This window comes from Strix uralensis, chromosome 6, assembly GCF_047716275.1.
Source record: "Strix uralensis isolate ZFMK-TIS-50842 chromosome 6, bStrUra1, whole genome shotgun sequence".
Lineage (NCBI taxonomy): Eukaryota > Metazoa > Chordata > Aves > Strigiformes > Strigidae > Strix > Strix uralensis.
Window position 1 is genome coordinate 23,897,827 of NC_133977.1, and position 20,507 is coordinate 23,918,333.

General features: G+C 39.6%; 1 protein-coding gene across 2 annotated transcripts in view; it reads right to left on the bottom strand.

The window, feature by feature from the left end:
- The window catches only part of CERS6 (ceramide synthase 6), a 135,679-nt gene that overhangs the window by 91,729 nt on the left and 23,443 nt on the right, over window positions 1–20,507 (bottom strand). For both annotated transcript variants that reach the window (XM_074873302.1, XM_074873301.1), the window contains exons 2-3: window positions 3,479–3,584; window positions 883–1,013 (exon numbers count right to left, since the gene is read on the bottom strand). In XM_074873302.1, coding sequence (XP_074729403.1) covers window positions 883–1,013; window positions 3,479–3,584 — 237 coding nt within the window. The remainder of the gene's footprint in view (window positions 1–882; window positions 1,014–3,478; window positions 3,585–20,507) is intronic.

Genomic DNA, 20,507 nt, shown 5'->3' on the forward strand with positions numbered 1-20,507 from the left:
GCCAAGTCTCTTGATTTGGAGCATGTAAAATTTGCCTTAAATGCATGACCTTCCACATCAAAGGAACAACATCCAGCAATACCAAAGGGCTATATCTTGGAATTAATGAGTCTTTCAAATAAACTAGTGGTGGTTTTTGTGTTTTGTTACGAATTCAATGTCTATCAGTCCTCCTTTAAGAAAAACACATCAACATTTGAAGTAGATTTAATTTTCCATGCTCTTTCAATGCAGATTAAGTATTAATATGTTCCATCCAGCTGGCATGGAAATGTAACTCAGATACTAGAAACAATGGAGTCTAATTAGAAAAACGACCTTTTCGTAAATAACCAGTTTGAAGAGCAGCTGGGTGCTGGGAAAGTTTCCTTAGAAGTAAACCCTGCCAGGTGAAAAATAACTTTCTAAAGAAAGCATAGGAGCCTCCAGCTTCTCAGAGTTCAGTGCACCCAAGGAAATGGGCTAGTAAAGGGGATAAGCGTGGGACGAGAAAAAACAAAAAAGGGGTTTAACAACCCAATCGGCTTTTATCTTTACTTCTCTACCTCAGATCTCTGCCAGTTTGTATAGCTAAAAGTTGTGTTGTGAAGACAGCTTCCCACCCTAACACCAGGTGATTTGTCTCAAAGGATCAGGCTGGCACCCTGACAGTACAGAATCACAACCACATGATTTCTGAAAGCTTTTCACTATTGAAAGTACAAGACAAGTACAATTTGACTACTTCAGCAGAAAGATGATTGTTTTTCTCATTCAAGAAGTTATATTCTACCAATTCATATAATCTTCTACCCCTCTACAAAAATACTCATGAAGAACAAGGAGGAAAACTGGTAAGGACAAAGACTAAATAAGACTCAAGAAGAGAACGTTCATCCTTACATGCTCTCACAGAACTTCGTAAGAGTGCTGGGCTTTTCCTGGTTGCGTCTTTGTCGAAACCAGCGTTGAATGCTGCGCACATCCCAGTCCAGCTGTTTGGAGAGGCCCTCCAGCCTCTTCTCATCTGGATGCTACATAACAGAGAAGGATAAAAATTATTTCTTTGACCAACTGCAGTAACTTCACTTTAAATTTAGAATCACTGTATAATTGCCTCTCAGTGTCTTAGAGGCTACCTTTTAGACACATGGATACATAGAAATAAAATTACTTTCACAGAAATCTCTGCTGGCAGATCCACATCAAAATACATTTACAGAGACTATTATTAATATAGAAGGACATATGCTGTAATATTGCATGCAGGTTATTACTAATAAGAAACTTAAAGGGGAAAATGGGATGAAATCTTGCTTGAAACTTGTAAAGTGATAATAAGTAGGGATAGAATGCCATGAATTTCTTGAGCAGTGGGGCTTACAAACAACCCCCTGCCTGACACATGCTATGCCTGATCCATCCTCCTGATTCAGGATCTTTGTCCTATTGACTGCTGCAGCAGTGAAGATTGTTTGACTGACATGGAAAGAAGATCTATTCCCATGTTTGTGCATGTTACTGTTTAAAAATGAGGTCATTAAACAAAGTGACAACTGCAATAGGAAAATCACCTTGACAACAGGGAGAGAGAATCTTTTTCTGTAAAATTAGCTACACACAATTATTCTCCAAAAGCAGCAAATGTGGAACTCTCACTCCATTAGAGCGGCTGCAAAACAGTGCAGAGGTAAGGCAAAAGAAGATGAGTCTGTCCTTAATCTGACCACTTTAGGGAGAAGAGCAGTTTTCTACATGTACAATACTGTATGAGGGCTATTTATATATTTCTCCTGATCACATTCTCTTTTAAAGAAACAGAAAAAGCTTTTGGACAATCTGTTTTCTGGAGCTTTAGCTTTATTTCTGCAAGCCAGTTACATACATTGAATGAGATACAAGAGCTGTCATGATAAAGACTTTTTTAAATGTTGCAAGAGGTAAAACAGCAAAGCTTTCATCAGGCTGAAGTTTCATCTATCAGCCTCCAGAAAAAGACAAGAAGGAAGGGGAAGGGAAATGATGAGACAAGAGAAGAGTGAAATATTTGCCATCCATGTTAAAAACCCCAGTTTTTTAGTTACCCAAAGTAGCCATTAGTTTCTCAATGGAAGGTTAAGAAAAGCCATTTCTCTGTAACTTTAGAAAAACTAAATGATTGATGCAGCTCTTGGGAATTTGACTAGAGAGAACTGCTGCACGTGACTCAAAAAAGGCAGCTAGCTAAATTAGACAGTTTCTTTGAGAGCAGCTACCAGACAGCCCTACCAAACTCTTGCAGGAAAGTAGATACTTTCCTTTGGAGCTCTTCCCACTCATCTCCGTGCACTTGGGTACTGGAAGATGTGTGTGCCAGCTCCTACCATGACTCACAGGGCATTAGTTAGATCACTTCACACACTCAGGCACTGTGTCAGACTAGCAGATTCTGAAAGGAAAAATTAAAAAAAAAAAAAACAAAAACCAAACAAAAATCCCATTCTTCCTCCAGCTGAGTCTGGGCAAGAGCACATGTGCCGCAGCATTTAGAAACAAGGTATGTGTGATTCCCTCCCTGAAAACAGGACAAAAATCACACCAAGTGCCATGGTGATCTCAGAATAGGGAGGACACACAAGCAAGACAGATTCACAGCACATTCACTCCTTGACACTGAACCTAAGTTTGCCCTCTATGACTCTAATACTCTCTGAAATTTATGCTGATGCCTTTCCTGCAGTGTGCCCAGCTGCAGCCTGAAGCCAAGGTGGGACTGGGAAGTTCCTACAGGCCTTTTTGCTACAAAGCAGCTGACCACCAAGATCTTCAGGAGATGCTAAAGGACACATGATCACTCCTCACTACTACAGGAAAGCATAGGACGCTTCAAAAGCACAGACAGGATGACATAGTTGAGATGTCATACAGTGAGAGCTGTAGAGACAGAAACCTAAGTGGTGGGGGAAAAAACTTGTATTGTACCAGAAATAATCTGTAAACTCTACAACATTATTCAGGCAGTTACCCCCACTTTTCTAGCTTCTTCCCCTACCCCCCAATTTCAAAAGACATTCATCACAACGTAAAAAGATGAGACACCAGCAATCCATCAGCACCCTGTGCTCAGGCAGTTCCCCTAGAAGGAGTAGCCTTGCAGTTTCATGGAAAACACAGTAAGGCGAATCTTACTGGCTCACAATTCACTCTTTTTTTCAAAAAAACCCCAACAATTTTGTAGAAATTTCTAAAAGATAAGAAGCAAAAAAAAGTAGGTGGCCATATGGCACCTACAACGTGTTTCTGTAACAACTTTTTTTGATTAAAAGCTTACAGGAGACGTCACAAAGGGATGCACAACTGATCAAGCTGGCATACCAATGACAACTTTGACATTTGTATGTTCTGATTTTAGCTGTAAGAATGCAGCACTGCTTTTCACAGCTAGCTTTGTTATGTTCAGACATCATTTATATTGCCATATCCCACTTTATAAGGTAAATATTTTAGTTAAATACTCTACCTTTGTAATAGCTGTGAAAACTTTTTCCAGGATAGCATTAGGTTGAGCTTTCTGTGGTCCATTGGCTTGGACTTTAAGGCCTAAGGCACATGGTTTAGCAATGAACCTGTGAGAAACAGAAGAATGAAAAAAGAAAACAAGTGAAATCCTTCGGTTATTTACTTCATTACTGTTATCAATCAATGACATGTGGTAAATGCGCAAACATTATAACCCTGCCAACAAAAACAATACTTAGCCTTACAGCTCTAAAGCAAGCTCATACAGGCAATTACATTGCAAAATAAGTAACATCACTCTGAAGGATGAAAGGAACTCCTCCAAGCACATAAAACAGAGGATTTTCTTTCATGTTGAAAAAAAAAATAAGTATAGAACAAAAACATGAGAGGAATGCCTCCTAGAGAAGCACCAACTAATGAAAAGAGCAGGGCAGCTTGCAGAGATGAGGAGCAGATAATATTCTCCTCCAAATAGAGCCTTTTTCATAAATCAGTTTCAAGAGTAGCTACTGCCTCAGGACTCCTTTTGCACAGTGGAAATTCAAACAAAGTCCTTAAAGGCAGCAAGCACTTAAGCTACCCAGTCAATACAATTTTCTAAACCATAAAGTTTAAACAGTGTTGAGCTATGCCTCAAAGACTGCTCATCCTCCAAACTCTTCTGCTAAAACATGAAGCTGTCACAGATCCAAACACCAATCCATAAATTCATACAGTTTATAAACTGGGTGTCTCTGATACATTCTAGATATGAATTACAGAGCTTGTATTACATACTCAAAGACCACCATTCCACTCATAAAAAACTAAATCTAACTATCATTAACTATGAGTTCAACCCTGGAATCCCCATGAAAGCTACAAAGTCTGTATAGGAATCACATTCATATATGAACAGTATGAACTTCTGCCATCTTTGAACTATGTAATTCTTGATTCCACTTAAAAAAACTTCCATTTCTTAAAAATTCATTTGCCAGCAGGGACCAAAACAACTAATTGAGTAGTTAAGAAGTAGTTCCACATTTACACAGGTGAATGACCACAAGCTCCTAAAAATCATGGAATTCTTATCCACATACAAGCCCCATTTTAAGCACCATTTTAAGCTACAACTGCTGTTTCTACTATGTTTAAGACAGCACAGCTGATGAAAGAGAAGTCCTAAGCAAAGTTACAGTGGTTATAGCAATAGCATTTGGTAAAGAAAGATGGGTGATGCCAGATCACCTTGTTTTCCCTGTTTTTCCAAGGAAACATTCTTCATACATTGATACCAATCCCATACCATGAAAGACAATTCAATAGCCTGAAATCATTTTGGTGACTATTTGCGAGGGGGGTGTGAAGCCATATATCCAAAGACACATGCAGTGTATCAGTGAACTCACTATTTGATCCTTGTGTGTTGTAAGAGAAAAAAAAAAAACAACTTACTACATTCTGTAAAAGTTTGGTCGCAATCTGGATTGGCTGCAGATTGCAACCACACTGCTAGCTCCATAGCATCAACTACATCAATGGCACTGCATCAGGTGTCAAATCCCTGCTTTAGGGTTAAGAGCTTTGACAATACCAGTTTCATTGCTGAGCTGGAGAAGAAAGCAGTCCAGTTTTCTGCTTATGAAACAGAAGCATATAAGCTCTGTACATGTTATATATAAACACACTGTAATCTAGCTACACTGGAAACATGTATATTACTTAAAGTATAAGATGACAAAGAAGAGAGAATTGTATTCTCTAGTTCAACACTGACATAACCAAAACAGTGCTGGCCATCGCTGTTAGCTGATAACCAAAAAGGTAGCTGAAGAAGCTAACAAACTGCTCATAGAGTTTGATTTCAGAAATTTAGATTTTAATTCTAAGGAGTTGTAAAACACTTCTAGCCATGTAACAGAGGGGCTAAGAATCTTAACATCTATGTCCATGTTTTGTATCAAAAAGCTGAAAAACACCCAAAATTCCAGTCTTCTCCATTAAAGAAATTCGAACAATTTCCTGAAAAGAAAATAGAGCCAGACAAGAGTCAAGCCTAAGACAGACAGTGAAGGGGATGTCAATCAGTGTTCGGCCTAATTTTACAAGGCCCTATAGGGAAACACTTATAAGCAGAGGCAGGGCAGAGGAGTGCTATAAGCGGAATAAAAACAAATAAAAGAAAGACAACTTCTTCATCAGCTCCATGCATTCACGGAGGAACCCAAGCTCAGCCTTCACCATCAACAGCAAGATCAAGCAACATTCACTAAATAAACACAAAAATAAAAATAAAATAGTTTCAGATGGATTTTCTGAGCACTTGCAAAGTCAATCTCCTTTGAAGTAAGACTTGATTTGGGAGGTTTTGTTTGTTTGTTTGTAGGATGTGGGGTTTTTGTTTGGTTGATTTTTTTTTTAAACACACGTATCTTTCAACTTCTGTTTTGCTTTTCTGCTGAGTGAAGGAATGAGATAGCCATGATATAACTCCAATAGAAAGGCAGTTCCCTAAACATGCTAACTTAAAAGAAAAATAAAAGTAATTTAGTAAACTCAAAAGCAGATTAAAAAAAGTCCCAGTTAAAATAATTCCACAAGGAGCAATTCCAACAAGCTTCATGCTGAGCTGATCTTCATTTATCTAAGCAAACCAGCTAGGCTTGCTTAAATGCCATTCTTCAAATGACATGCCTTGCTAATGAACAGCCTAGATAAATCCAGGACAAAGCACAGATACAGTGTTTGTCTAGATTTTAAAAAGAGAATAGAATTGTATGTTGATGTTATACCTATTACCTAAACCAAAACATTTTCTGCTTCAATCTGGTATTTTCTAAACAGGAATACAAATTTCTCCTCCTTTGCTGCTTATGTTTTTCACATGCACTGGAGGAATGGGCACGTGACCCAAACCAGCGCTTGTCCACAAGGACAGCAAAACCACAGTAAGGATGTGTACGGGGTACACAGCTGCAAAACACAGAATGATCTTGGCCAGGTATGTCAGGGAGGAAGGGACAAGAAAAGCTTAAACTCAAAGGTCTCTCTCCTGATACTCTCTTGTGGTCTTTATCCACTTTTGAAAAAAGCTTTAAAAAAATCCCCTCAAGGGATTATTAATTCCTATTAGGACACTCAGGAGAAACAAAGCAATTTTAACAGAAATGTTTTATATGCTTGCAATACTGAGCAGGTCTGACTACCAAATCAAGTGTGTATGAGACATGTCCATGTGATTGCCTTTGGTGGAACTGGTAAAATTTAAGAGATATTTTTTTACTTTTCATAGAAAAATTTAATGAATTCAAACTCTATTTTGCAGTATAAAAATTGTTTTTCAGAGTTAAAATAGAATTTTAAAGTAGAATTTAATCAATAGGATCCCAAATGTCACACCAGGTGCCCTAAAAAGCATCATTAACATAGTTCTCACTGATAGTTTTCTGTAATAATTTAAATAGATTCATAAGTAAACAAAACAGAATTAATGTTTGATACATGTACAAACTATAAGCATTTTGCCAAATGTTGCACTTCTTAAAAGCACTATTCATTTTTTCCATTTCTGCTAATGCTGTGGTATTCAATTCCCTAAGCAGTCTTACTGAAACCCATGGGACTATTTATTGCATAAGGTACTGCAATTAAGAGGGAAGAACTATTGTGAAAGAGTAAGGAAAGCAGAATTAAGTATATTGGCAGCTTTTCCCTTTAAAACATGTAAATCTGAACAAACACCACACTAATATCTCTTTTTCAACAGATTCCAGTACAGCTGAATTGAAAGCTGGTATTCAACTACACAGAAATTAAAGGACAAGCATTTTTTGCCGAATGCAGCCCCATCTATTCTGGATCCAGAAATGAAAGACCAACATAAACAAGGGAATTAAACTCAGAATTCAAGAACCTTTTTAAAGGCAGCTTCCTCATTCACAGTCTAAAGCCACATTTAAAAACAAAACCAAACCAAAAAGCCCACAGCCAGCCAGTTCAGATAACGTGGGTTACTGCAGAGCACCAGAATGGAAAGCACTCAGCCTTTGCAGGCCCATAAATACTGCACCGACTGCCTGACCATGACAGGCATTTCTGAGTGTCCCATACCCCTTGAAAGCGAGCGCTGGTTTGCATTTTGCATCCTGTCTGTTTTTCTCGAATTGATTATTTACAACAGTGACAGCAAGCCCTCATACTCCACCCCAAACTCAGACATCAGTTTTTCTCTACAAAGGTTCAAGAAATCCTTTGCAAAACGATCCCCCACCTCCCCTAGAGCATAAAAAGCAGCACCATTTCACCAGAAGTATGTACATTTGAACAAGTAAAAGTACCATTTTGGGTTTCCCACTTGCCATTTAACAAAGGCCAACTAGGCAAAGACAGCCACTATTACAACAGATGAATAAGTAGAAAAAGAAGAAGTAAAAATAAAAAAAACCAAAAAAACAAATAGAAATTAACTTTGCCCTGGTGGAGGAAAGTAAACACCAGTTGGGCACTACTTGGTCTTTGCAGTGATTGCAGTGGGCACAGTGCTGCGTAAAGGGAGACAAGGATCCCACCTGGCCATCAACCCAGGGAAAACAAAACCCCAAATCCGCAGACTCTTCAGAAGCCATTCCCACTGCTCCACACTATACGTCCGATTCCTCACGTTCATAAAATTACAGCTTAAAAATATGCTGGCTCCACCTTCTGAGCACTCAACACCCTGTTAAAGGTTTCTCTTTAGAAATAAGAACAGGTCAGATCCACAATGAGCACAAACTGTCCTGGGCACATCAACTGGAAACATAACTGCAATATCGCTGATAAGATAGCCTCTAATAAAAGAGTAAGGAAAATGCCCCCACTGACTTACAGAGCTCTTTCTGTTCTCCTTTACTGGCTATTTGAACATTACTAATTAATTACCATGCAACCTTTTTAGTTTACTGCTTTTCATCTTGACAAATTACATCATTTTAACCCCAGAATTAACTAGAAATGCTAGCACTGACCCTCATAATCCTTGGACACTGATGTTCATTAGCACTAGCAAAGTCTGCATTAAATAAATACTTTTTTAAAAATTATTACATGAAGGAGGAGGAAAAAAGTAAAAAAATCTTTTTTTTTTTGTGGGATTCTCTGGATTTTACTATAAATCAAACAGTCCTACCTGCAACATATAATCTTTGCCCTGAATTTGGTCAAAAACTAACATATAGCAACTCTTGAATCATCTGGGGGACTGGAAATATGCCTGTAAGGGCCCTCCTATAGCACATGAATGTAGTGTTTCCATACCAGCAGGTCATTTGCCATTTCCGAGCTGACCACGGCAGCTGCCCTTTAGCAAATCCATGTTTGACAGTTTCTCAGCAGCTTTGAAGATGCTCAAACCACCACAGAGCCCACAACAAGTAAATAGGGATTACAAGTTTTTTAAACAGCCTAAAAATTCTGCAAGAATTGGCTTTCCAAACAGGGCAAAACCTCTCCAACCCCCCTCCCCCCCCAACATTAAGCTAACAGAGCTAATGAATATTTGATTCATGTAATTAAACATGCTTTTTAAAAAAAACTTATGGGGAGATATTAAGAAAATACTCAATGGCTTGTTCTAAACTTTCAATTTAAGAAGTATCAGTCTTAAAATAATTGATACTGTTAGCTGTCACACATTAACCAGTTCAAAGCAGGTTTGGATTCCTTTCCATGCCCTTTGAAGTGATAAAATTGTAACTACTTTGCAATGCTTATTTGTCAGATGTTTCTGCTTTATTTAGAAACTCACTTCATTTCACCAAAATTCTCTGTAGAACAAGACAGCAAGAATCCAGAAATTGAAAACCATAAATCTTTCTGCATTTTTACTGAGGTAAATAAGCAAAAGAAAGAAAAAAATGCACAAACACCACCACCACCAAAAAACCCAAACTCCACAACTCTCTCCCCTCTCTCAAACTCAAACCCCATAAACTGATAAGAAAGGGGCCCAGGAATGGGGAAGCAACAGACTGAATGAACAAAAATGTCTGCTATAAATTTTCTTTTTGTTTTCCCTACGGCAGAAGGATAACAACTTACTATCTGATCCTTGATTTTACTATACTGTCTCAATATAATCTGCAATAAAAGCTACTGAACTCACGCCCAACTGTTTTTACAAAAGGATAAGGACAAGATTATCCGCTCAAGAGAACCTAAATCAAGACGAGGTTCTTTGACATAGATGAAAAAGGGTGTTTTACACTTCTGCATTTAAAACTGGCATACCTAAAATAGGTCACCATCATGAGGCATGGAGCTGCAAGAAGTCTTACTAGGCCCCAAACCCAGGAATAACTGCCAATGAAATAAGCTTAGATTGTTTTTTTAATTTATCAGATTTAATAAGATGTCCTGCCATTCACATGCAGTATGTTTTAAATGCTGTTGTATGTCAACAAGGTTTCTGAAATCTGTTAAATTTTTAATTTAAAGCTTTCAAACTACACGCACTGAGGCAAGGGACCTGTCTGCTCCTTGACCTTGAAGCCCTTCCAAAAGGATTGCAAGCAAAGACTGAATTCATTTCAGTTTCTGCCCTATTACTGTAATTTCTTAGTTTTGCATCAACCTTCTTGTTCCTCCTGAGTCACTGTTAAAGCAATGACTTTTTCTGTCTAGGTGTAACACATTTTAACAGCTAACAGGCTCTGTAAAATCTTTGCCCAAATTAGAAAATCTTTTTTTCCTTGACAAGTTTCAAGCACAGAAAGCTTTATCTCTCACTTAAACAACTTTATTTTGTGGCCAACTTCAATACGGAAGCCCACTTGCAAATCTTCATCAGTGCAAGAGAGAAGAGCTAAGCTAGTGTACCTTTCACACTTTTTTTAAAATGTTTGTTGATCACAGCTTGATTTTGTCTTTCATTTTTATCAAAAGTAGGTCACATTACAGACCAACAGACACGCCTCTTATTACAGCCCAAAACTTAAGTAGCCCATCTACCCCCTGACCAACAATGTATTTTCTGAGAAGGTATCTCAGCCTGGCACAAAGCATCTGCATAAAATCACCCTGAAGACTTCTGCTACATGATCTGTGCTAACAGATTAAAAATTTCATGAAGCCATCAGGCAGAACCCTGGCTACAAAGCCCCATGAACACTGAGAATATGCATTTTTGCTTTAGCCTTTCATGTCCACAAAGAGATTTGAGTTAATTGCTTGCCAGTGCACAATGAGAATTTGAATCTCCTCTTCTTGTGCTGAGGATGCATCTACATGGAGAAATCTGAGAAAACTACAGTGAATGTGAAGTGTGCAGAGCATCTCTGAGTTATCTTCAAGTATAACGAACTCTAGTTTGAGCTAAGTGCTATACTCTGATTACATACAAAGAGCATCTCTGTGAACCTGGTAAAAACTCTCACTTGGACACAAGCATAGTTCAAAAAGTCCTTGCATAAAAGACTGTTCATGTTGCTAACACCACCAACTGTGAGCTCCATAACAAAAAACCCCCCAAGCAAGCTATTCCTGCAAATTAAGTATGTCCATCAAATCTCATAGGTTCCTATCAGTATATTTACAAATACCAGGGAAGGCACTTAAAACCAGTAAAAATTCCTCTCTGTGCTAAAGAGGTGGCCAAATCTGTTTTGAAGAGTCTGGCTCCCTTTTTGAAAGATTGATCCAGAACAAATTTTACCAGCTCATCTACTTTATGCACTCTAAACACAGATTGTTCCAGGGATTTATGATTACAATTGTCTATCTTGTTGGACATTGCTTGCTGGTTTTAAACAGAAACAATCTAAATTTGCTCTAACGACAAGGATGAGTGAAAGCAGAAGAGGCTTGTTTCTGAGCAGACGCTCAACAGATCTACTGCCATGACACACAAAAACAATTGCTGAATTCGTTTGGTTATTTTTCTGTAGCTGACCTACTTAATTCAGAAGTTGCTTGTATTACTAATTCAAAAAAAGAAAAATCTTAACAGTCCTAGGACAAATTCAGTAGGTAAGTAGGGTAGTCACTGCAGTATACCTATCCCAGCACTGATTTTGGCTTTATGTTTCCCAATACCTTCTGCTATGGAAGGGCCATCAGAATGTAACATCCAAAGCACAGTCGGGGTCTTAACCCAGTTAACCTCATCCAGTAGCTATATGGGAAAGCTAACTTCACTAAAATTTTTTGCTGGGAAATGTGTCACAACTCCCACAATGAAACCTTTCCAAAGGTAAGAACCTGCCGGCCCAAGCAAGAAGCCCAGCACATAACCTGGTACAAGAGCCTTCTGCTGGGGAAAATCACAAGTGCTGTCTCAAGAGGACAGCGTGCAGGAGAGCTCAGAGTCAACCCTTTCAGGGGGACCTATTCCCAAGCCTCCTGAAATGACTGCAGAAAAGCACCCATATGCATCTATCTTTCATCTGAGAGGTCTAATGCTTTTCCTTCTTTTCTTGTTAGAGATGCATTAGCTGCTATTTCCACACCAGCATCATTATCCCATACCTCCCATCAAATTATACAAACTAAGCACTATTCTGTGTGAACCCACATGTGTTTCCAAAAAATAAAAGCTAAGCAGCTTGTGAGAGAATTCAGCTTACTGAATTAGTGAGGTTTTGTCTTTCTTTGGCTCAAATTATTAGACAGCATTTACAGGGGGAAAAAAAGATTGCTGGAAAATCAGTACTTTGGGTTTGGTTGCTTTTTTTTTTCCTCAAGGTTTTGAAAGCTTTTTGTTAATGTTTTGACTTGAGAAACCTTACCAACAAGCAAAGATGTTTTTGACCTCGGCATTTCTACAAAGTATTCTAAATTTCATTAAAAGTCTTTAAAAACAACCAAAACCAACCAACCAAAAAAAAAAACCCCAAACCAACCCACACATCGATCACCAATGTCCTGCTATTTCTTAAACACAGAGCTGGGAGTCTATTTGAAATCCTTCCTACAACAAAGGGTATTGCTCATCCCTTATAACAAAAATCAAAGTACACGTCAAGCTGGCAGTAGAAAACGCATCTATTACAATACTTGGACCTTGGGGAGCATGGCTGGCAGCAGCCTGCAGTGCCGCTGAGGGCTGATGGAACTAATGGTGTGGAATGAGAAACTGCTCATCTAAAATAAGGAAGCACAATCCAATACTTTTACTGAGTGAAGGTATTTGCTAGGATCTAGCATGGGCAGAGTCCTAGAAGCCAGTGGTGGCAGAAGCCAACACATCGCTACATGTAGGCTCTATCGGGCTTGCTCATCGGCCCAGATAACCTGCTGGAATGTCAGTTGCTAGTACTCAAGTACTGCCACAGCCCCTGTAATGCTACAGTACCACTCCCATGCATTTTTTTGCTTTTTGACAGAAAACAGCCTTTTCTTTAATATATCAAAGATGGACATAAAAGGCAAACTACAGAATAGCACTACACCTGTAACAGTCGAGGCAATAGGAGAACTGACACATATGCATTATCAGCTGTATAAAACTGTTCCATCTCTGCTTGCGAGCGCAATGCTTCACCTTCAAAAAGGGTTTAGTAATTTTTCAGCTTGGAAACAAAGTGCCCTATAAATTCAGCATACTATCCTAACAAAACTGCATTCAGCATCAAGTGTTTTTTCATACTTTGGATGCTCTGTAAGTAAAAAATGATTTTATACAGATCAGCTTTAGAGAATATTTGGTCACAGTAATCTGCTTGAAGGAAATAAGGGACTCAAGGGCTTCCATCTAAGAGTACTTTCACGTAATAGAAAGTTTCACTTCACTCAACAGTGAAAGGTAACTGTGATAAAAAAAGGATTTAGTACCTGTATTTCAGCTTGCAGGCTTACCAGTTAGTGCAGTGCTAACATACACCATTTTAAGTAAATAAAACTAATTATCCTCATCACTCAACAGTAGTATTACAAAATGCTCTGTCCTACAGTTACTCTTAAGGAACACGATTAATATGACTGACCCATACCATTCAGTTATTGTAAAACTTTCTTTTTTGTAGATGGATTTCTCACATTTATATTGTCCTGCCTTTTTTTTTTTTTTTTTTGCACTGAACATACATGTCTAAAAGTCACATCTCCCCATTGTGCAAAGTCAAAAATACCCCCTTTTTCCTGAGATTTTGCTCCAATCACAAAAATCACAACCAGTAACATCTGTATGGTTTGAGCTACCTTTGCACACCTGCTAGCTCCCATCACAAGCTGCAGGCCAGACCCCACTGACCACAGCCCCAATTTCAGCCCCTATTCACACATACTGCTAAAGCCTTTTTGCCTCACTGAGCTGGTAAACCTATTTAATCCTTTCTCTCACAAGTGGAAAGGTTAGGGAGGCGTCCAGCTCAAGCTGTAGGTTAGTTCATAACAGGACTGACTGGAGCAGACGATGTTCAGCCACCAATATGGAAATACCCCAGGGCAGCCTCTACCAGCAGCGCTCCTGTTGCTTGTCCAGTTAGTTAATATGAAAATGGGACACAAACATGGCTAGCAGCTTATAAACAGAAGTATCCATGTTTTCCAAACATAGAAACTATTTATTTATTTTTCTTTTATATATGCATAAAGTTATAAGCATTTCAGTTTCTCCTGAAACTCTGTAAGTCCAAAGAGATGAAACGGGGAGGAACTGCATGCTCTCTCCAGAATAGCAACAAGAACTGCACAAGTGTAGAGAAAGGTCACAAATAAGTATTTTTGCAGCCAGCTGTCTAATGCTTTCTTTCTTTGTAATGTCTAAAAATAAAGGGTTTAGTCACTCTGTAACTTTCCAAGCGCAGATGAAGCAGAGGGAGAAGGGAAGGGAAGGGGAGATGCACTCTAGTCCCCCCAAGTCTCACACACAGTGCCTCCTCTCAGCTGCCCTCCACCAGTATCACCAAGGCTGTAGAAGGTATGGATGATACAATGCTGAAGGTATCACTCTCACCCTTTTTGCACACAGTAAAATCAGGATACATGAGTCAGGGTCAGTTGAAAAATTCAGGTCTCAAAAATTCTAGCCCACTGCTAAAGGTCAGTGGAGATAAAAATATTCTCCCAACTTTTAAAAAGCTATGGCTTAGTGACTCTCTAGACTGAAAAAAGGCATCTTTGCATGCAGCAGTCCCCAAAGAGCTGCCCCTGCCTCCCCAAGATACACTAGTAGCTCACTGAGCCCATGCATACACTTCTGACATTCTGTGGCAGAGCTCCCCAGTGTAAATTCAGACTCTGTGAAGACAACCATCGCCCTTCATTTTGAATTTGTCACTCGCCAGTTTCATTTCTGGTCCTTTACTTCTTGCACTGGGTAAGAATAAACAGTCAATTCCAATGCATCCTTTCCCAGCCACTCCTGACCCTATAGATTTGTTTCCTACTCCCCTCTGCCACCTTCTAAAATATAGAGCTGATACGTCCCTTTATTTCAGCAAATCTGGGACAAAGCCAAGAGCCAGCCATAAAACATCTACATATGAAAAGACACATGGCCCAAATGGGATTAAATGCTGGACAGAGAAAAGGGCAGGAAGAAAGCATAGATAGAAAGGGAAGATTGACAATTTAATTTTTAAATCGCAGTAGGTCACCCTAATACGATGACTGTTCTAACCCACCAGGCCCTGCACCATTACTTCATCTTTTACTTTGGTCACATTTTCAATATGGGAGCAAGAAAAAAAATAAAAATAAAAATTGTGAGCAATACCCATGTCTACATTAAAGCTGTAGCCAAGGCACACCATCCACCGTCCTCTTGGCACGTACACACACTCTTAATGGAGCTCTCCTTCATTCACAAAGGCAGCTTCCAAGATGCAGAAGGAAGCTGCAGTTACCTGCCACGTGGACATGACCCAGAAGTTGCTAAGTGGCTCAAAGCAATTGTCTAAAAAAGTAAAAGCCTCAGCAATCATTTTGATAAATAACATAACTCTGTCCACTAGAAAGCCAATGCTACTCCTTCAGGTTCCTCTGTGGTAGTTCTGGTCATTAAGTGATAGCTTGTCTCATCAATGCCCTCTTCCATTCTAATTTATTTTTCTTACTCTGATCTATTTACTACCAGGAGGCAAAATAATGAAGGATGTAGCTAAAAATCCCTAGTGATCACTCTAACAACAATCAGTCCATCTGATAACTATCACAAAAGACTGTAGCAAGTCACAGAACAGAACTGGACAGTTCAGCAATGCCTTCCTGGAAAATATTAAAAGGTGACTGAAACGTTGAGAAATTATATTGTTCACCTAGAACAAGAACTCATTAAGTTATGTTGGGTTAACATGCATTTTTTGAAAGAAGAAAGAAGATGCTTTACATTCAATGGAACATTAAAAAAATAATATAAATCCTCAAAATGTTTCAGTGCTTGTCTGGTTCCAGGATTCCACCCTCCTGCCTTCCTCCACGGGTTCTGCAACCAGTCCCTGAGCAAGGGCAGATGCTGCATGACCACAATGCCCAAACCTCCGCCCATCTGCTACAAGTGTGCATTTGTATTTGAATAACTGACCCAGCCTGCCTGTACCATTTAGAGGCATGCTCTATTCCTGAACACTGTCATCAGGCTACCTGGGAGAGGCACAAACTTCAGGTCTTGAAAGAAAAGCACACACCACAAAGTATTTAAGTATTTGTAAGCTTCCTCTTTGTCCTCTTGGGAGTTTAGCTCCTCCACTGCTGGTGGGTTGTCATGGCATACGACAGAGAGGATTTAAATATGTCCCTCACTTGTACTGACAAACCCGTAGCTCTGGTGCAAATCCTATTTCTCCCTATATCAGGAGGTAGAATGTGTTTAAGGAACTTGCCTGCTATGAGATGAAAGCTCACACTAAATCTTTCTTCTGGTGAAGACTGTTCCCTTTGAACAGGGAATAGGTCATGGATACCTCACAGTAGGATGGTTGTACTTCTGCAAGTACTTGAAATAGAGATGGTTGGTTTGACTTGGAGGTTAAGCTTTCATTCCAAGAGCTAGGTCACAAAATCATCAAACCTTTTGAGGGAACTTCAACATGAACCAATTTTCATCCTGGCTGGCAGATATTAGTCACACAAGACGATCATAATGATATTCATTCACTGTATTTTTTATATGTGTGTGAGCATCTGTATATATGTACACAGAAACATGCATACACATATAAAGCATATGTAATGACACATATATTTATATATTTATGTATATGTACATGTTATATATGTGTGTGTATATACAATCAAACTTCAGCATATAGTCTAACTGCTCAGCTACAAGAATTAGAGCCTTATTTCTTTCCAGATGCTTCACACAAACTCAGAACAAAACCCTGTTCCTAACTGGTACAAAAACCTAGTTCCTCAGTTTCTTTCTAATTAGCTTCCAATACAAAAAGATAACAGATACATGTAGATATTCAGGAAGCCTATTTCTGAAGAAGCATGCAACCATACTACACAAGAAATTATTTTGCCTATTTTATCCTTAAATTGAGATTACTTAAGAAGATAAGGACTGTTCAAAATTCACAGCTAGAGTTTCCAGCTAGATCCAACTAAGCCAGGACAGGGCAGGCTCCCCTGAGCCATCCCCACCTGCCCAGGCACAGCACCCTGAGCAGTGGCAGCCACCCAAACCGCTCAGGCTTCCTCACACTCGTCCCACCCTGCCACCTCTACTGCAGCCACAGAAGGAGCAGATTAGAGCTTCGAGAAACTGAAGACTATCCCTGCCCACCTCCCCAGAAAAGCATCAAGTTTTCAGCTGGATCAGTGACCTGATCCAACTCACTCCATCAGCACAGCATCACTAAACTGAGACATAAGCAAACCTGAGTGTGAACTCTCTAGAAGCTCAAGTTAAGCCATCACAGGACAACATTCAGATTCCGCTTTGGAAAGCTGACTTTAGTATTTCTTAAAAAGTATTCTTTTCTGAGAAAAGGGATTTAAAAAGCCTATTAGGATAGCTATAATTCAAAAGAATTATTACGGATTAGTTTTTCTGAAAGAAGTGTTTCAGCAAAATATTACAAATGCCCAAGCCTGAAACCTCAAAAACCATCTCAGGCAGACCCCTTTTGAGAATTAGTTTCTACCTGCATTGTATGATCATTAAATAACATCCAGACTGATCAAAACATTCAACAAAGAAAAAAAAGCTAGTTCTCACTAGCTCCCAAGCTTTTCTGTACATTTTTCACCTTCATCTTTCTATTCTATTTCAAATTATTTCTGAATTTTCTTAATGCTTTCCTGTTTGATTGCCACCTCCGCAGGGCACTCTTTCAGTGAGTCAGACAGGCAATCTGGAAAGCAGCTGCAGCTCTGCATCCAGAAGCGCAAAGCACACAGCCCTCCAGGTGAGCTTACTGACCCTCTACGTCACTACCATCTATTGGGGAGCCGGGGAAACTAGCGCCTACCAGAGTGTGGGATATACTGCAGTGTTTGAAATGTGGAGCCTTTGTTTTCTGCCTTCCATACTGAAGCTTTCCCAAAGCAAAACCCACCATTACAGGCAAACAATGAGTCTTGCACACAAAAGGCTCATAACACAGCTGACTGGCATCTCATTGTACTCCTAATGCGTGATAAACAATTAGCCATCAGACAAAGCAGTGCAAGAACAAATCCTATTAACAAATAATAGGATTTGCTAGCGGATCACCCAAATGCTGCCAGAAACAGCAGACGGGGAAGGGAGCCTTGCAGCACGATGTAAGTTGGTGAGTTGCACATACGGCTACTGGCCAGCCACGGAAGCTCACCACATCAGCTTTGGCGCACCGCCTTTGACAGCAATTGAAAATGCTGCAGCATGTGTCAAACAAAAGAAAAGAAGTAACCTTGTATCTTGGGTATTTGTGAATCATTTACACCTTGGATCCATAAGCAAGTGTATTTTGTACATCAAAACACACAAGAAACTGTTACAATCCTATTTTCTTTTAGCTTGTTACAAGATTTTTGTCAGCAACTTGCACATTCCAACTTCAAATGATCCCACAAAGGACACATGACAAACGTGATTCCCTCCTAGTATTGGTATATAACTGTCCACCTCTACAGCAGAGGGTTTAAAAAAAACCAAAAAAACCAACCCACAAAAAACATTTGGGCAGGTGAATATTTGAAGGAGCCTGACACTGTAATGTTGTCCCCCAGTCGTTGGTATTAGATGCCACAAGTAGGTAATGCTGAGATGGTAACACAACAAGTGGCTTTTTTTCATTACAGTTTGAAAAAACAGGAGGAGACAAATTCCCAGTGCTGTAAACCAGGCAAAGCACTTACCCGACCTGGCAGGTCACAAAATACTTGTAAGATAACAGTTACTTAAAGCTTTTAAAGTGGCAAGTATTTGTTACTCTTTGTATTTCTGTTTAGGAGTGCTATATGCCTTCTCATCTCCTTGGGATCATTAGAGTTGTCTTGCTTATTTATTTGTAATTTAACAAATCCACAGCGCATGCTGCTTGGGATAAAAGCAACTTTTTCCGCACACCACAACCACTACCACATTACAGAGAAACTGGACCTTGCTCTGAATTTGTTTAGTACTTTCTATTAGCATATAAAACCAGAAACTAATAACCAAAATTGGGAACCCATAGGAGTTATAATCACATCATTACAGAAGATTTTTTACACAATTGTAGACCATAAGTTTTATTTTTTAAATTAAAAGAAACATGGTTCCTAAGTCATCAAGTAATTCTTGTTTAGGACTGTAACTAAAAAGTCAAAAGGAAAGACATTCTGCCTTTAAAATAAGCTGTGACCAGGCAATGCGAGGGTGTGACTTGAGCAAAGAAGCAACGTGGATGCTCCTGAAGGCACCTAGCCCAACCACCAAAACCCACCCAGCAGAACTTAGACACAAACACGCTGCCCTGTTGGGGATCACCTCTTCCATACGTCTTTAGAGCTTGTCCCATTGCTCCAGGTACTGCAGTAAACTGAGCATTCTGGTGTGCATAGAGAATTATGAGACAGCTTGGTGGAAAAAGCACAAAAGCAATTTAGTATGGTATCTAGTATGTCGGTCTGCCAACGCAAATGGAAGCGACATCCAGTCTCTCACCTAGCTGGGTTAGAGATTAGCTGCATGTAACATTGCTGCACTTGAACTGTGGGGAGCTGTACGGCTGGCAAGAGGAAGTACAAGAAGATGGAAGAGGGTAGGGAAACCCCTAGGCAGGAATCGCTGTAGGACTCATTTTGAAGACTTACCCATACAGCTTGTTTGCCCAAGCAAATACAAGCATTTATAGCCCACCACATGCCCTCAACCAGTGCGCTGCTAAGACCCTTGCACTTCCCTGTTGCATACACTCCAAAACATTCATCATGCACATCAGTCCATTATCTGTACAGTGCTTGAATTGCAGCAAGGCTTTGCAAGCATTGAGACCACTTGGTAATTACCAATTTTACATGGAATTATAGATCAAACTCTGCCTTTCCTTGAGAACAAATTAGACATGGCATCTATATCCAGGATACACGAGGAAGTATCACAGCCCAAGACCATAGCTCACTTAGAGTGGGACTGGAAACGTCAGGTCAGCAGATCTAATGCCTCAGAAGGATACTTGTAGCAGCTTCTGTAGGCAGGAACCTCCTTTCAGCTCCTGGGCTGACAGTCACTTTCTTGACATGCATATCAGTCATCATCCTCTAAACAAATGTTACTCACACAGGCTGGCTCCCAAAGAGCGTGACCGCTGCCTCCATGCCTACAGCCAGGAACACAAAGAAAAGCAGAAGTCTTCAGAATACCCAGAACTACGGCATAATCACAAATTTTACTTTAGAAGACAAAACGGTGATGAATTTACTCCACTGCAACATCAGCTTCTACCTACAGGGGTATCTTTTCAGCTTCAGAGAGAAGCACTTGCAAAACCAAAGAGGGATGAAAGAAGGAGGTCTGAGGAATGCTGTTACACCAAGGTCACAGCAGCATGCAGAAACTATCCTTTTCCAGGCCTAAAGCACGTGAATATTGTTGACTGACACATACAGGCCAGATAAAGACAGACAACCTCTGAGGACTTTCCACGAAGCCTACA